The following is an 18,849-nucleotide window of genomic DNA, read 5'->3' as shown; positions in this document are numbered from 1 at the left end:
CCAAAGAGACAGAGATACGGTGAATTGGTAAAACATATAGCCTTCAACCCCTTTGACACGAACAGAGCAAAAGGAGCAAACCTCCCTTTTTGGCTTGATGGCATGAAGGGGAGAACGGGGGAGTTAGCAAAATGGATCATTTCTATTCCAAGAATGCCACAACCGCAATGGGAGACACACACACACAGAGCTATATCCAACTCCAAACGTTTCACGGGGGATGCCAAGCAAAAAAAAAAGAGAGACACCACAGGCTGAGGAATAAAAAAAAATTAATGCTTCTCACATTGTTCCCATTGTATATGTATGTAGGTAGTGTAGGGTCTTTCCTTGAGCACGCAAAAGACCGGGAGGCGAAAGAGCTCAATGTGGAAGAGATAGGGAGTAGAGAAAGCGCGCACAACGCTGACGACACCAATCGACGACTGTATTATCCCTTAAAGGAGTAATTCCCAGTGTGACACACACGCACATAAAAATAAAATAAAATTCCACCCCACCGGAGGGGCTTTAGCTCACCCACACCTCCCCTAACGTAGTCCACCCACGGCAGTCGAAAAGGAATGGTGATATTGAGTGATATTGAAGAGAAGCGACCTGACTTGGAAAAAAGGCGAATAGAAGTTTTGTCAAAGTGAAAAGTTTCACCCTCTTTTTCTTTTCTTTTCATTTTTCACCAAGTCCTCCCTCCCTCCCAGCACACCCACCCTAATTCGCGCCCCTTTCACCTCTATTTTTTCTCTCCTTCACAGGTGCGAAGAGATGAATGTTGTTCTCAATCTTCCCCACTCGCATTTTCATCCCATACCCCCCATTCTGGCTCAATCCAAAAGCTCCACCCTCCCCCACCCACACACAAAAACACAATGGGAAAAAATTTCAATTGAAAATTGGAAATTGTATAGCTTTTCTCAATGGCAATCCCATTTCCTTGTACCACTGTCTGTTTCTTTTAACCCCTTTTCGATTGTTTGAAATCATGAAATCATTATTTTCACATACCATACGTCCCATATAAAAGCACCTCACTTTTCTTATATCTTTGGAATTTCCCAAGAAAAACTAGGGGGTTTGTAGCCAAGAATATTTTTTGTTCTTGTCAAAAAAAATGGTTAGAATTGAAGCTTTTTTAAAACTATATACCTAAAGAGAGAGAGAGAAAATTAACCAATGTGGATGTCGTGTAAAGCAGGAAAAAAAATTAAATGTATTACCAGAATATGGTCAGCTTTTTCTGTCACGACTGTATGAAAAACACACCTCGTATTTACAATATCATGACTGAATTTAAGATTTTAACCTTTTTCTTGCAGATTTAAAAAATATTTTGGGTCGATTCTGTCAAAAATCTTTTTAATTCTCTTCTTATAATTTGAAGGTTTAAAGATTTTGACTATTCTACAGTTTTTTAAAAAATATTTCGACAGTTTCTTCCTTTCTTTAATCGTATGATAAAGGGAAAAATATTATTCTAGAAAAGCTTTCGTTTTTTTTAAAGAACGCAAACATAAAGATTTAAAAAGTTTAACTGTTAAAATCTTACAAAAGCTTTCAAGTAAAAAAAATATTTTTGACAGAATTGACAGTTTTTTTTCAAATCTGAAATGAAGCTGACTGTCTTGCACAGATCCAGAATGGACTTCACACAAAAATTCACACTACATTATTTACTACGCTAACAACATTTTCAGATAAACTCAATATCATAAACTAAGAGTTAAATAAATATTGGGGAAATAAAATAATAAATATCACGAAGCATTCAATACCTACATAGATTTTATGTATAGAGTTCAGATACAATCAATATCTAATTTTAGGAATGAATTTATTATAATACTTGACCACCCAGACCATACATTAACGTGTAGTAGGTAATAAAGCCGATGATAGAAATGGTAATTTTGGTAATATGAATAAATGATTGAGAATAATTTTATGTGGTTATTCCAAATGAATTTACTTTCATACAAAATGAAAATTATCTGTGATTTGATAAACATACAATTAATACTCAACGTTTGATTATTATTTGCTTTAATATTCTTCATTAATTTTTCACGCAAAATTGGCTCCTTTTAAATTCCTTATTCCAATTTGTTGATTTTCTTTGAAAAAAAATTTTTTGAGAGATTTATTGCATTCGTATTTTCCCACGATAAAGCACGCTCATTGGGGGGTGCCATTAAAAATTCACACGGTTCTTTACCCCTCGGTAGAAGCTCGCATTTCACTCTCAGTCAATATAGCACACACGAAAATACTATTGACTGACAAAATTGCTATGCGTAGACATGAAAAGAAGACACGTTTGAATGGGTGGATTTCCTCCTCCAAAGCGGTGGGGTGGGGGGTGGTTTCCGGATGTGAAATGGAATGGCAAAATCAGACAGGTATTTTATTACAACAATGAAATTCGATAGCAATTTTCCTAAGCCCCAACTCGTCTCAAACTTTTTGCCAAAATCATCGTCAAAGTTCAAATAAAATTTAAGCGCGATCCACTCTTGAAGCCCATTCGGCATCTAATTGCAATCCACGCGTTGTATATACCGAGAGTTGGCATGAAAACTTCTCTACATCGAGATAAATGGCTCAATTGTTGGGCTAAATTGCTATATATATTCGTTCGTTCTCTGGGTTTGAAAACGTTAATTTCACCTTATGGCCGTGAAACGATGAAATTCATCTTCAGGCCCATTTTCATTTGGGGGTGGAAAACCTCTCGGCTCTTTGGAGCTTTGCCACAGAGAAAAGCTCACACACCTTGCTATGTACCTGCGAATTGTGCCACTTACAACAATAAGCTTAGTTGGGGAGTAACAGAAGAATAATTTATCACTGACAATATCTTATTTGTTATTTAATTTCAGACTATACGGGGGAAAATTCATTAGATGATGTCGAAAAACATTGATTAAATCGCTTCCAATTGAAAACACACACACCCTCTCTTCACCCGAAACACGCTGCAATTTAGCTTTTGAAGAAAGAAAAAAAAACGAAGGAAACGACGTTGGAATTTCAGAGTAGATCCCGTAGGAGCTGGAAAAGGCATTTAAGGGAAATGTAAGGGCACAGAAATGACTTTTTGAATTCATCCAATTGAAGATATATAAAACGTGGTGAATAGAAAGAAAAAAACAACCCCCCTGTTGGATGTTTTATCGCCACGAAAAGCGCCTCAACTATTGGGGGCACGTGTGAAGATTTTTGCCTTTTCGTCTTTTGTGAAGTCAGTGTGGGGAAGAATTGCCCGCACCCTTGGGACACCATCAGTGCCAGGCAGAGTGTGGTGAAAAGTTCATGAGAGACACGTGTTTATTGTGCTTTTCATTTCCTTCCAATAAAATAGCAACACAAATTTTTGCTGACGAATTTTCCATGGAAGGAGCTTTTTTTATTTTTTAAGAAAGCCGAACAGTGGATTGTGAAATGATTCGTCAACCATGGATTGAAACTTTTTCTGCACGCGGCATGTGCGTCATTGAATATTCGAGACATTTAATCCAATAAAATAATCAATTGCCTAACACAGCCATTTTTTGAATCATTTCCCATCATTATCGCTCTGTGAAAATCCTCACATACCTTTGAGGCATACCCAGAGATACAAGAAGAAGAAAAATTCGATACATCTTGTGAGAGCTTTTAGCAAAAGCAAAGAGGGGGAAAAATAGGAGAAGAAGTGGAAGATCAAAGGGATTTTCTTTGGCATTTTCACATCAAAACCACGTGAAGGGTCGTTGTGTGTGACACAGCTGGAGGAAAATAACTCCTTTTGGGAAATCTTCTCCGGAAAAAAAGGGGCGAAAAGTGGAAAGGGTTGTGGAGAGAGCAAAAAGACGCTAAAAACGTTTTTCATCTCATGCAAGACAATTTTCCTCCGGAGAGGAATTTATGCTGAGGGGCCATGTGTTGATTTATGCCCTCGCTCCACATGACAGTGTTGTCAAAGTGAAGAATTTCCCATCTCATGTGATCACTCCTGCTACTGAGGCTGGGTGTATCCATTTTGGACGTTTTATTTGGTAAACATCGGGCAATTATTGCGTAAAGTCTCACGCGTCCAAAGTTTCCTCTCAAGACGTCTCACTTGGGTACGTACAAAAAAAAAATTCCGGCGCTGCTAAAAATAAGATCACATCATTAGCCCGCTCTGCAGACAATTTAGCGTTTACCCCAGACGAATGTAACTCCACACAGCAAGTGCCACAAGAAGTGATACAAAAACACACCAAGGAGAATCAACACCGAGAGATCTGTGCAGCATCTTCCCTACATAGTTTGTCACGTTTCTCCCTATTCTTTGCTCTGCCATGTGGCAAATGTTAGCAATCAAGTGACTCTTCGTCTTGCACAAGAAGATCCGCTAATTATCTTCCAAATCATTTGACATAAATTGATGATGTGATCGCGAGAGGACCTCCACAGAGAGGCACACGCAAATCACTTTGTTCCTCTATTAAGGCTACAACAGCATAAAAAAGAAAAATTCTTCAAAGAACTCTTTTCCCAGCCCTTTTGCTCTCTTTCATTGAGATTGCCTATTTCGGCCGCAAAAAGGGTTGCGTGTGTGTATTTACGTAACGAAAAAAAAAGAGAAAAGAAAAAAAAGTGTTGACGAAACATTGGTGCGGTGTATATAAAAGAGACAGTGAGGCAAATGCGGGGAGATAGCAATCAAAAATGTGTTGTGAGTATGTGAATAAAATTCCAATAAACATAAATTGGTGCTGAGGAGAGAAGAAAGAGAATGTTGCGTCACATCATTGGGTATTTGTAATCAAAAGTATAAACACACCCCCGCCACGAAATTGTGTTTGAAGAAAATTGTGAAAGACCATCCCTCCTCCGAATACGGCATCATCATGATCCCCAGAGAATTGAAAAGCATCCAATGGATGGTATTTTTGCTGATGTCGTGCTTTATAGGTAAGTTCCCAACATATAGCACACATAACATTATATGTATGTATATCATGATTTTTCCTCCTCTCATGTTTCCACCCAGTAAAATTTTTTATACCCCAACATTGTCCCCATAACGGCCCCACCTTGTATTTTTCCACCCCAAAAAACTCAATGGGGGGACACACTGAATGGCTACTGTAAATGACGGTTACCAATCGATGATACATCGATTGACCATATTTCCCCAGCGTTACCCACTTAATTGGATGGGTTAAATGGCAAGATGTAAGCAATACAGCTAACTCTGTACACACCCCTCACTACAGCACATATGGAAAAGACATAGTGTGGGAAATTTTCAACATTTTCTTCGTTGTCGAATCCAATTTTCACTCATGTGTAATGAAAGTTTCCTGAAGAAAAATAAATAGGAATCATGTTGTATTTAGAAAGGTACTTTACCAACATGGCTTTGATTGCGTCCTCTGGTGTATTTTGATGATTTTGAACTCATAGAGAAAATAGCAGAGAAATCTCATTTTTTCTTTCTGAAAATTTGCAATATTTTCTCTTTATTTTCCAGCATTATGTAGATGTGATTTTTTTCTCTTCATAAATGTGGCTTTTATCCTCTACCCCAACCGCCCATACCGCCGCCTCTACCTCCCCCCATACCACCACCACCTCTACCACCTCCTCCCATACCACCACCGCCACCGCCTCCACGTCTTCTATGGTCAAAGCCAGGTAATCCTAAGCCTGCTGCAGGCCAAACCTGTGCAGTTGCATCTGTATTAAAACAGTCAAAAATTGTTATCATCACATAATTTTCCCCTAATTTATTATTAATTACCTTGTACAAGAATCATCAAGCAGAAAAAAGCAAGAATTCCTCCTAAAAGTAACTTCATTGAGCCAACAATATCTTTAAGACACTTCAGAACAATTCACAGAACACACCACAAGTGCAGGAAATTTTAAAATAATTTTCGCCTTATGTACGTTAGATTGTGAACTGTGAGACTAATTAGTTTTTTATAAAAAATTAATTAGTTTCTCATGGCTTTTTGCATAAATGTGCAGCATTAATTGATTTTTTCTGCCCATTAGAATTCTTCACGGATACAAATAGCATTTATTATTTATCTTAAATCGATTTAAATGATATTTTAAAAAAAGGCTAAAATGTGAGGTGAGATTTTATAATGATTTTTTGTCAGAATATGCAATACAGTGGTGTATTGCTTAAGCTTATTTTTAATTTCAACTCTTAATCAATTTGAGGACTTTCTTAAAGTCCCGAATTTTACAATTTCTGATTTATTGCGGGCATATTTTGCTAATTTATGGACTTAAATGTATTTTCTAAATATTCTTCAAATAATTCTACTTTAGGTTGATTTCTACAAAAAACTTTTTTTTTCGGAATATTTTCGGCTTTATTAGCAGCAGAATAAAACAACTAAAAGATTGACTGATTTTTTTAATTGTCCTTTATTTTCTAACATTATGTAGATGTTATTTTTCCATAAATGTGGCTTTTATCCTCCCCAGCCGCCACCGCCTCTACCACCCATACCACCTCCGCCACTACCACCATAACCACCATAACGACCCCAGCCTCTATTACCATAATCACCTCCACCTGGTAATGGACGTCCATAGCCAAATCCGCCGGGCAGTCCTATACCTGAGGGGACAGGCCATGTCTGTGCAGCTACATCTATATTAAAGCAGATAAAAATTGTTATCATCACAGACTTTTCCCCTAATTTATTTTCTATCACCTTGTACAAGAATCATCAAGCAGAAAAAAGCAAGAATTCCTCCCAGAAATAACTTCATTGAGCCAATAATATCTTTAAGACACTTCAGAACAATTCACAGAACACACAAAAAGTGTAGGAAGTTTCAAAATAATTTTTGCCTTATGTAGATTACATTGTGAACTGTGAGAGTAATTAGTTTTTTATAGAAAATTAATTAGTTTCTCATGGTTTTATGCATAACTGTGCATCATTAATTGATTATTTCTTCCCATTAGAATTCTTCACGGATGCAAATAACATTTATAATTTATCTTAAATTGATTTGAAAAATATTCAAAATAAAAAGCTAAAATATAAAGTGAGATTTTATGTTTTTTTGTCAAATTATGCAATACAGTTGTGCATCGCTTAAGCTTATTTTTCATTGAATCAATTATTAGACTTTCTTAGAGTCCTAAAAATTGCAATTTTTGATTATTTATGCCATTGTTTGCTAATTTAAGGATTTAAATCAATTTTTTTCAATATTTTCTTCAAATAATTCTTCTTTAGGTTGATATCTACAGAAAACTTCTTTTTTTCGGATTATTTTCAACCTTATTAGCAGCAGAAAAACAACTAAAAGTTTGACTGATTTTTTTTAAATTGTCCTTTATTTTCCAACATTATGTAGATGTTATTTTTTCATAAATGTGGCTTTTATCCTCTCCAGCCGCCGCCACCTCTACCACCCATACCACCTCCGCCTCTACCACCATAACCACCTCCACCTCCACCTCTACCGCCATAACCACCTCCACCTGGTAGTGGACGTCTATTGTCAAATCCGGGCAATCCTAGACCCCCCACAGGCCATACCTGTGCAGCTGCATCTAAAAAAGCCAAAAGGAAACAAATATTATTATCATAATCACGAATTATTCTCTAAAAATAATATTCTAATCTACCTTGTACAAGAATTAGCGCGCAAAATAGAACAAGAATGCTTCCTAAAAAGAACTTCATTTGGCCAGTCAATTTTCTTATATTCCTCTTCAGATTAATTCACACAAAAAATCGACACAAAGTGCAGTTAGTTTGAGTTAATGTTCTCCTTATATAGTTAAACTTCTTTGAGCTCAAAATAAGTAGGTTTTACATAGAAAATTAATTAGTTCCTTATAACTTTTGCTGAAAAGCGTGTCAATTTATTATTTTTTTCTTTCTATATGTTGATTTACTTTTCATATTTTTGAAAAATTATTTTTAAAGTTTTTTATTAAAAAAAATTATTTTTTTTAAACATCAAGGGAAAAGTAGGGCCATTTCCTATAAATTTAGTAGAAGAATTTTGAGATTCTGTCCCAATTTAATCTTGTCAGTTTGACTCTACTTATCGATGAAACTTTGTGGATGAGAAGAGCTAAACGAAGGAATGTTTGTGCTAAGCAAAAGGTGAAAAGGACAAAAATGGGAGGTCAATTTTCATGTTGAATTAAACTCCGAAATTCTTCTTTTTAATGTCCTTCTGATAATTCTTTTTTTTTTTTGATTAATTTATTAAAAGCTAATTTAATCTTTTGACAAACATCGTTAAAAGTTATGCATCATTCATTCAAAATTATTATCCACACAGGACATAAGATTGTAAATCAGCGTGAGTGGAAGATGTGGAAAATCAAGCAGGAGTGAGAGAGAGAGGAGAGAAATGAGGCAGATAATTTCCTCAAAAATATTCTCTAACAATTCCACACATTAGTTTAAAAAGGATAAATTTTGCAAAATTATTTCACTGAAAGCTCTGACTTTTCTTCATGCAATATTTTCCCAACTTTTTGGGTGACATTTTAGGCTTGTTTAAAATACGACAATATGGATCCTCCTACCGCAGAGTTTACACAACTCTTCCAATAACACTTTTGCGCACATTTCTCCTTGTCGTCACCTCCTCAACTGTGTTTTACTTGAGCCTCAACACCATTCAAATACTAATAAATAACCCCATGGTGAGCTAAAAAGGGTCAATGGGAGTGCAAAGCAAAGAAAAAAAATATTTTAATTAAACAAAGTGAAATATTAATGATAATCATGACGATTAGTAACTATTTCATGTTAGCTTTTTCTTCGGCGCCTTTTTTTTCTTGTTCACTCTTTTATGGAGCTTTCTTTTTGTTGTTGTTCTTTTTTACCTCAAACTTCCACCTTTTGTGCACGCCACCGTAATTTCGTGTGTGTTTTCTTTGATGAGAAAACGCTGAGGGTGCTAAGAGGAAGGATAAGAAAATCGTGTGCGATTTGCAGAGTCACGGGGGCGGTAGAGGGTGTTTGTAACTTATTAAAAATAAATTTCCTCTTTCCTCGGGAACAAAAAATGAAGAGAAGGGGTTGGAACGCGAAAGTAATTTATAGGGCAAACAAAACTATGGAACTGTACTGTTTTTTCTGTGCTTCTTTTTACCCGCAAAACTGCTATTTGTTGATGATTATGCGGAGTACCAGCGGGGTGTGTTGATTTCACCACCTCGTCAACGGGCGTATTTGAACTTATATCGTGTAACACAATCTCTTGGTTTATGTTGGGAGAAAATGTGAGGAGACCATAATGTGGCAATTTTTCCTTCTTCTCCGCTGTTCCTCCCAACATCCTCCCGCCCCCCTCCCCTTCCGCAGTGCCATTGGCTGAATGGTACGATGGGTATGTTGGTGGCTGGGGTCTTCTGGGATAAGCATGGTACTACCATACATACAATTTTGATGTTTATGAAAAGTTGTGTGCGACGACTGTTCGCAAAAGAAGCATGTGCGGAGTTATGGTCCAATAGTGTGGACGAGTTATGGCATAATAGTAAAATAGAGTCACATATGCGTGACACGAAGGACATAAGATTGTAAATCAGCGTGAGTGGAAGATGTGGAAAATCAAGCAGGAGTGAGAGAGAGAGGAGAGAAATGAGGCAGATAATTTGTATTTATAGCTATACAGGCAAAATGTGAGAAAATATCTCTTTGGTGGGTGAAAAAGGTGAGGAAAGATCATGTTTTGAGAATTTAAAGTCTCCACCGAGGAGATACTTAAAACACACACACAGCTTCTTAAATTATGTGCTTATTTATTAATTTGCCTGAGAAAATGGTAATTCGTCAGCTAATTTTCTTTCCATTTTCTCACAAAAGTCATTCATTTTCCTCATTCGTAGCTCTCACAGCATCATTTACATTTCTCTGTCACTTCCAGTGAAAAATTTTTTGCTCAAAAATAATTTTCTGTTTTGAATGGAGTTTTTTCTTCTTCTCACTGGATGCGTGGAAAATTGTTTAAAAACATTTTCCGTGTATGAAAATCTCAATGCTGAATTAATTTAAATTATTGTTTTTATTTTGGAAGTTTAAGCCGAGATAATTTCATTCTCTTGGGGAGTTATTGAAATGAAAATTTCTCAGATATTTGTAGGAGAAATTAAAGCCAAAAAATTATCTTCTGTCTTCAGCTTTTGCGTTAATATTTTGCAATTTTTTTGAGCTATCTGAAAAGCTAATAAATAGCTTAAAAGCTCAGTATGTAGAATAATTTTCATAAAGGTAAAAAAAGTCAAAACTCTTATCAAAGTCAAACAAAGAAAACGGGTCAAGAAAAATTTTCAAATGATAGAATTTTGTAGGAATGAAGAAATGCAAAGAAGTTATAGAGAATTTCCATACAATTTATAACAAAAATGTCGTGGAAGTTGCATGAGTTTTCTATAGAATAAGATTACTTTTAATGACTTTATGCATTGTCAAAAATTTCCGGATGGTTAGCATTTAATTTTAAGGAGGAAAAGACGACGAACTTTGCAAGATAATTTCAATTTCAAATATTCTCCCACAAAACTTTCTTCGTCACCCATTTACTCATTGACCTATTTAAGAAAAAAAGGAGGGTATTTAAAAGTTTTTTTTTTAAAAGACTCTGAATCTAAAATGAGCTTTATCCACTGCTGTGAGTATTATATACATACTGATGGTGTGAAAGATGAAGTGAATGAAGAGAATTAATTTACTTACTTACAAATGAATAATTTTATATGATCAAAGAACTCTCAAGAAGGGAAGAGCTTAATTTTTTTCCCGTCTAAAAATTCATATCTTTTGCCTCTTTTGCTTCCTTAATAGTGGGTGGACAAGTTTTTCGTGGAAAAAGAATGTTTTTTCATTAAGAGAAATATTTTTAGTCTCTTGATTTTTCTTTTATTTTTCATTTGTACGTGAAATGGTGTCCCACCTCCTTTCAAAACATCATTCTTTGTGTGCTGCGGGGGATTTATTTTAAAAGTTGAGTTTACCTTTTAGGAAAATATATGTCCTCCTTCATCACTTCCCAAAAACTCCTCCCACACTGCGTTGGTTACATTTTGTGTTGGGGGATAAAAATAAATACACACAGTTTGTGAAGTTTCACATGCTTGCCAATTAAGTGAGGACGATGGGAGGCAAACAATAAACACAAATTAATTAATGAGACAGCTGATGTATTTTTGCTGCTTTTCCTTTTTCGCACATGAGAAAATTCTCCATATCATTCCCTCCCACTACACATTGTACATGTTTTTCCATTATTATTAAAAGCTCACTCTCATCGCTCTCTGAGAGATTAACTCCCAAAAACAGCCTTTATAGTCTTTTGTACATTCCTGGAGAGAGAGAAAAAAAACTTTTAGTGTTTTCTTGAAGAAATTCTTTCATTTTTCTCTCCAAGCTCATCTTACTTTCTTCATTATTCACACATCTGTCAGAATCATTCAACTTTTTTATGCCTCTCGAAGGTGCCAGAAGTTCACACAGAACGAGAGAGAGAAAAAAAAACCTAATAATAACTAATCTCAGGGATTAATATATTTAATGTGGGGTTCACACATAATTTAGCATGACACGACATGAGGCAATAATTTTCTCCACCTCCTACACTCTCGACTTTTTGATAAAAATTTGTTGAATTATTGCACTCCATCTCACATTAGCAGGGTAATTAATGTTATGTCTCTGCCTTGTTTGTTAGGCATTGTAGGTCTCATTTGTCTCATATGGTAAATAGGTGTGTGTGTGTGTGTGTTTGTTCTTCCCTTTTAGAACGAGCTCTCCACATTTTCCCTCCTTGCGCACCACTAATAAATATTTTACCATACTATCTCCATATAAAACTTTTTTTTCACCGCGTGAACTTTCCATTTAGTGTGGCCCAACCGTGGAAAATTTCGCTTCTCCGCATTGTTGGTTGTACACAGAAATAACTCGAGTTTTTCTCATTGTGAGTTTTCCCTCTTTGTTTAGAAAATGCATTTTTGGTGTGTATGAAAATGTAAATTTATTCCATAGTTAAAAATTATTAGAACAGCTATTCGTGGAAAATGTCCAGAGTTTTCATGTTAAGGCAAAAAAATAATTAACACGAGTACTAAATATCAAGGTATGTTCAGGAGAATTAATATTAATAAATTCCTTTGTAGGCTAAAAGAGTTGAATTTTGATGAGATTTTTCTGTAATAAGGTAATTTATTTTTAGAGATTTTTTTTTACTCTCGGGTTTAGGGTGCGGATTTTTGTACAAAATTTAGTAAAAGGCTAAATTTTGAATATTAACGATTCTTTTTTGAAAGTTATAGTTTCTTAAAGAAAGTGCAAGATGAACAAAGATAAAGTATTTACAGTAGTTGCTCCATTTAACGACCTTTTTCTTATTTTCACGTAATTTATAGAAATATATTCTCTTTAACATTTGCTTGAACTTAACATGTAATAAGTCCCAAAACATTGCTCAGCTTTTGCCTAGTGTAGACTCAATTTATAATTTATCTGTACTACAAAATACCTAATGTAGCCGCGAGTTTTAACTTTTTTTAACGTCGCCTTAAAAGTTCAGATAAGTTAAAAATTGGTCTACATTAGTCAAAGGCTGAGTCTAAATGAGAAAAGGGTTGAGTAGAAAAAATGGGATTTGAGTCTTAATTAGTCTTTTTCTGCGTCACAATTTGGTAAATTTGCGTCAACATTAGTTATAACCTACCAAATTTCATCGCGATCGGACCAACGATGTAGAAATGCATAGTTGTATAGGAACGAGCTCCTTTTTTATTATATAGAAAATTTAGAGCAATAAACAATCGTTGCATAGAGTATTCACTGTAAATTTTGATGGTAGATATTCCTTCAAGTGCTGGCACTATAAATACAACGTCTTTATGCTTTATTTAAAGGATTTAGAGAGGCACTATCAAGTTTTTGAAGGTATAAGACAGTTTACAAAATTGCTTTTATACCTTCAGAGAACTCAAAGTTTTCTCTTTTAAGCGTCTCTTTTAATCTTGATAGTCATGTAGTAAGGAAAACTCAACAACAAAGATTTAATAATAACACACGGTTTTCCTTGCCAAGCAGAAAAGCAAAAAAGGGGCATTAATCTGCAAAATTGTGTGTGTGTGGAAAACATTTAATTTATTAGAATAAGCTTTTTCCATCCCATATAGGCGTGGAATGATTGCGGGTATTATAACGAATTCAAAATGAGGAATTCTCATCGTTCCAATATGACGCTGGAATTGTTGGTGTTTGTTGTCACCGTTTCTGCATCTCCAATAAATCTCTGTTTCTGCAGAAATAGCAAAACACAGTACAATTTGCACCCAAAACTCCCACATAAACATGAAATCCACCCACAATGCAATGACCACAAACATGCGAATTGAAAACCCTAAATCACTCTCATGGAGAGAGCTCCACACACAAAATGCCAGAGTGCTATTTGCAAATTCACTTTTTTTTCTGTGTGTATGCACTACATGCCAAAATCCTCGGGGCTGGGTGGTTTCTGCTGAGTAAGTTTTAATAACTATCCAGGCATGTTGTCTGGAGAGTAAGCGGGGAAATGCTTGATTGAAACTTGAAATTCAGCAGTGGGATGTTTCGTGATGAGAATTGAGCAATCTCCCTATGACTTGGCATCTGCACTCTATGTATGTATATATATATTTCCAAAATGAAAATTATTTTCACAATATTGCTCAAGTGAAGTGATTTTCCTCTATTCCTAATTGAAAATTCACATGCAAAGGAAAATCTTCGGCAAGTTGTGCAATTTTATGCTCTCAAACTAATAGGACGTGTATTTATGCAAAAAAATCCAATAATGCAGAACTTCTTGCAGGAGATTTATTAGCTTTAAATTTAATTACAAAATATCTGGCTAATTTGCTCCCAGAAATGCCTTTTGGCATAATTTTCCGAATCACTTTCATCATGCGACGCAATTTTCTCCCCAACACTTTTGCATTGTTCTGCCTGTGCAGTTTGTTGCTCTTTAAAAATAGCTTCATCGCATTTTACTATATACCACCGCTACGCGCAAATAATTAATTACTCTGTGAGAGGGGATTTTCTATGCGTGCTACTCTCACGGCGCTGTGGGTCCCCTGACAGTAAATCACAAAGTTCATGAATTATTTTCCTCCGCACATCCGTCAACGTGTGTGGTGCAGCATTGGAAATCAGAACGATACGAACGATATCTCACTGCAAACAGACACATAACACCCAACAGATACTTTCCTCCTCTTACACCTGAAACATAAAATATCCAATGAGAAAACACCTTTTCACCTTTAGCATGATTTACTATTAGATTCCCCCAAAATTGATTGTCTAAAAGCCTCCCCCCATATCCTTTTTGTGTGTGCAAAACTTGATTATATTCGTTGAGGTCAGACTGATTCCACCCCCTGTGGAATAAATTGGAGAGAGGATGTGTTTATGAATTTCCTTTTCACTGGACAAATTAGTACCTCCAGATGGGATGGGGGAGGAGTACATTGGGGGACAACACTAACATGCTATATATGCCGATGTGCTTCGATTTTAGATCCTTTCCTGCAAAATAAACATATAAACATTGATAGAGTGAACCTAACAACAATATGCCTCTCACGTCAATGAATCTCAATATTTCCATGCCGTACAAAAAGGGTGGATCCAATGAGGCGACCTCTCATGGGGGGTGGGCAGCAGCACAAGGGATGAGCATATATTTTGTCGAATGTGTTTATCCAATGCCGTTTATTTATGCAAAAAGCCATAAACAAGCTGTGTGGAACAGCGGGACCTGTATCCCAAATGACTATATTTTCAAGCTCACTGTCCCAAATTTTCATCATCTCATCTCACCTGCAGATGCTCCCCTTGTTTACATTGACCCCAAATGAAACAGGAAGTTTCCATAAAAAATGTATATATGTATTACAACGCCACAGACTGTCTCATATTAATGGGTAATATATTTTAGTTTAGTGTAGAATAATATCTATGCTGTAACAAAAAAATCCGAGAGCATAACATTTACCTTTCCCCTTTTAAAAATTTTATTAGCATGTAATTAACATTATGACTATATACATAGAATGGGGAGATGATTATGAAGACAGATGTGCTGGAAAATTAAAGCTCAGGGTGGTCAGAATTTTAGAACTCCAACATTAACCTGTTACTTCTTGTAGAAAATTGTAATTTCTATTCTATGTAGAAAATTAAAAAGTATTCTTTTAAAGCTTTAAAAAACAAATTGTAGTCAGCTTTCCCTTCGTCGAATGCTAAAAATAGTCCTGGCATGGGCCCGATAGGTTCGTGGAATTATTCCACACGTCTGGTTGCGGGCGAGCTTGTGCCGGTGGGTCTCTGCATCATCGAGAGAGTGAGTTCAGTCTTGCTTGGTGGCTCAACATGAGCAGACGCATGGGAATCTGCAGTGTTAGAGGGGATAGCAGAGGCCCGATGGTTCCGCTGGCAAGTCGCTCCCCACTCATAGAGAAATCCGTGAGTGGCCATCCTCTACGGAGGAATCCCTCTCTGCGAAAAAAAAGACCCCTTCCACAAAGTGGAAGATCATTTTAATAAATTCAAAAATAAGGAAGCTATTATACACCTAAACTCTAAGCACTTAATGCTTAAGATTTAACACGTGACAGAACGAAAAAAACAGCGTTGTTGTCTCTCTCGTATTCTCAGAGAGATTATGATGCTCAAGCACTTAGAACTTAGGTGTGATAGCTTTGTAAAACAATTTATAAGCTATCTTTCAAAAGCTCATTGAAAAAAGGATCTATTGTGCTTTGAATACTCTCAAAGGTATCATTTTTTTTATTAGACAATGAATATCCTTTTTCTAGAGTACAAAAAATCTATGACTGTGACATATAAATTTAGACCCTTTTGTCAACATTTCCACTATATAGTAAAAGTTTCCCCGAAAAACCTTTCACACAACTAACTTCAGTGACTTTTCCGTTTGTTGGGAATTAAAAGCTCCGTAGCTTTTGTATAAGTATCGTCCAACTGTGGACAGGTTATTTGTGCTATTGCCCTATTGTTGGAGGTGACCATAGGTATACATATTTTAGAAACTACATGTGCAAACATTCTCCAGTGTTTTGGGGACAGAAAGCCAACCCGCAATCAACATGGCACCTTTCCACGTGTGATGTGTGCACAATGGGCAAAAGGCCAACATTGTGATCCTTCTTACCTGGGTGCCTTTTGGGTAAACTTTGTCGTTCACCTCACGCTACAGTTAACACTTTCATACTATGCAGTGTACGTACAATGCGGCTCAAGGAGGAGTGCCAGCAAAAGGGACACACACCCACCCTCAAAGAAACTCCAACAGAGAGGAGAGATTCATTTTCAGAAGTCATTAATTATAAATTAGCGCATAAAATGACTTTACTCACTCTCGCTTCCCCCAAAAAATGGATTCACATTTAATTTTCTTTCCCAAAAAGGGACAAGCTTTTTCATTTATTCTTCGTCGTCTGCCAGTACTTTATGAACTTGAGAACATCCTGGGAAAGAGAATGAATCTGTGGTTTCCATTATTTATCACCCCACAGGTACATTATGTTCTTGTGTTTCTACATATTTCCTCATCTCAACAAAGTCTTTCTATATAGATGAATTTTCCACGAACTGATTGTGTTAAAGACAAAATTTCCCTTTAAATTCCCATCCTTCTGTGTTATCTGGCTTGTCCTCTGTAGTACGACCTTTGGAGCGACGTTTTCTTAATAAATCACCAATTGAAATATCCTCTTTTCCACTACATCGAAGAAATTTCAGGGAGGGTTGGTTAGATTTCTTTTTTTTTTCACCCAATATAACCCAATGGAGTTATTACAACTAATACGTGGCGAATGAGATGGAAAAAGCAGGGAGAGAGAGAGTGAAATTGTAAATATTAAATTTGGATAAAGATCCCCCCAAATAAGAGGACTACGGGCACACAGAGGCTATAACGAGAAAAACCGATGATAAAGCTTTTGGATATAATTTAGCATAAATTTTCCTTTCTCTGCCATTTACAGCTTCTGTCCATCGTCTTTTTCATGCCCATCCCATTGCCCACGCCCCACTCACACTTTTTCTTCGACCCCATTTCTTTTTCTAATCCGAAATTCCCCAAATTTAATATTAAACAAAGCCTCTCTGCAGCTCCCTGATCCCTTTTCTCACACCCACCCACACTTGGCACACTCGAGTTTTTTTTTCTTATATTATTTTCTTTGCTCTTAAACTCCGAGTAATGTGGACGAGAGAGAGAGAGAAAAAAGTCCAAATTCACATGGATGTGTAATTTTTTTTAAGGAAAATACTTTGGGATCCCAAAAAGAATGAGTTTTAGCTGATTTTTTTAACAGCATCATGGTTATATGGTCTTTGCATAACTCGTAGAGGGTGGTTAATTTCACGGAAAAGAATGCGGAATATGATTATTTTTTTGCGGCGAATGGAATTTTTGGTTGTTAGGAGAAAGATATCAATAAATGAAAGAATTTTGTAAAAGAATTAGATTAAATTTAATTGAAATGGAAAATTGTTTAGAAAGGCCTTTACCTTGATGTTTATAAAGCATACAAGTTCTTGTTATTCCAAAGACAGGGAAAAGCTCTTAAAATTATTTTCTCAAAAATTAAGGAAAATATTCCTTTTTCCCCAAAAAAAAATCTTGAAAAAGAAAGAAATTTAACAATTTCCTGAAGTAGTTGTTCGCCCCTAGTGCGAGGAAGTTTTCTATCCCACCATGACGGACTTATGTCACAGGGCTTAGAGTCTACAGGGCGAATGAAATCCTCTCGGGTTTGACTTTCAACTGCACGCTTCTTCCACCCCAGTTGGGGAAGCTTTCACTTGAAAATATCCAATTCACATTGTGTGGCATTCCACATATTCTTCCTTCGCATAACACTGCGTCCATGGGGGAGAAGGCAAACATGCGATTTTAAATTGGATTTTCTGGTCGTTATTCGCTTTGTATGCTAATTTTTGACGGTAAATTCTATTTTCCTTTTTTTCCTACATTACTTACGATTCCATCATGTGCAATGGCATCCAACTAATGGCCCTGAATTGTCCATTTTGGTGACAATTTCCACTTGAAAATGGTTATTTTTTCTATGCGGGGGTGTTTAAGAAAACTTCCTCATCCCTTCAATTTAACATACAGCTATGTAGCTTTTTCTCCTCTCTTGCCTCGTGCAACCATCTGAGAGATATCGAGCGGTTTTTATTTCCCATTTTTGAAGCTCATTCCACTTTAAGGAGCTAACGTCAGACAAAAGCTCTCACACACACGACAGAAAAAAAGCTCCAGATAGCATGTTCAAACCAATTCTGTGGATTTTTTCGTTCTTTTGTATTTTTTTTTCTTTTTTCAAACTATACCATCAGACGCACCAGGGATTCAGTGGGAGAGGCAAGAGATAGATAGAGCCCAGATCACATAAATGCATAAGCTTTCCCAAAGGGACGTGATCAGAAATTTTCATTATACATCTTTCTGTCCCATTTAAATATTTCCCATCTACTTTTCTTTTTTTTTTTGTTCTCTCTTGTTCCAATACTACCCTGACAGCCATAACTATTGCTATATAGGGATGAAAATTCGAAAGATGACACTGGGTGTCTTCCACATGTCCCCCGTATGATTTTCACATTTAACCCCCATTTTGAAGGGAATCCCAAATGTTGTGATGTGAGCCAAATCGAGACGTTTTTATTTTAGGCTTTCATATTATTCTTTTGATTTATTTTAAAGCTGATTTCTATAATGTTTTAATGTAATTTAAAGTAAAGTAATAAATTAAACGTGTTAAATGTATTGGAAAATATAAAT

The 18,849-nt window shown here is 36.0% G+C and overlaps 2 protein-coding genes across 4 annotated transcripts in view; both read left to right on the top strand.

Annotated features, from left to right (window-relative positions):
- The window catches only part of LOC129786570 (nuclear pore complex protein Nup88), an 850,897-nt gene that overhangs the window by 396,324 nt on the left and 435,724 nt on the right, over window positions 1-18,849 (top strand). The gene's annotated exons all lie outside the window — the stretch shown is intronic.
- The window catches only part of LOC129786597 (zwei Ig domain protein zig-8-like), a 61,859-nt gene that overhangs the window by 6,576 nt on the left and 36,434 nt on the right, over window positions 1-18,849 (top strand). For all 3 annotated transcript variants that reach the window (XM_055821716.1, XM_055821717.1, XM_055821718.1), the window contains exon 2: window positions 2,874-4,935. In XM_055821716.1, the coding sequence (XP_055677691.1) occupies window positions 4,872-4,935 (64 nt within the window). In that variant the 5' untranslated portion in view covers window positions 2,874-4,871. The remainder of the gene's footprint in view (window positions 1-2,873; window positions 4,936-18,849) is intronic.

This window comes from Lutzomyia longipalpis, chromosome 1 (genome assembly GCF_024334085.1).
Source record: "Lutzomyia longipalpis isolate SR_M1_2022 chromosome 1, ASM2433408v1".
Classification (NCBI taxonomy): Eukaryota; Metazoa; Arthropoda; class Insecta; order Diptera; family Psychodidae; genus Lutzomyia; species Lutzomyia longipalpis.
This window is presented reverse-complemented; position numbering and strand designations above follow the sequence as displayed.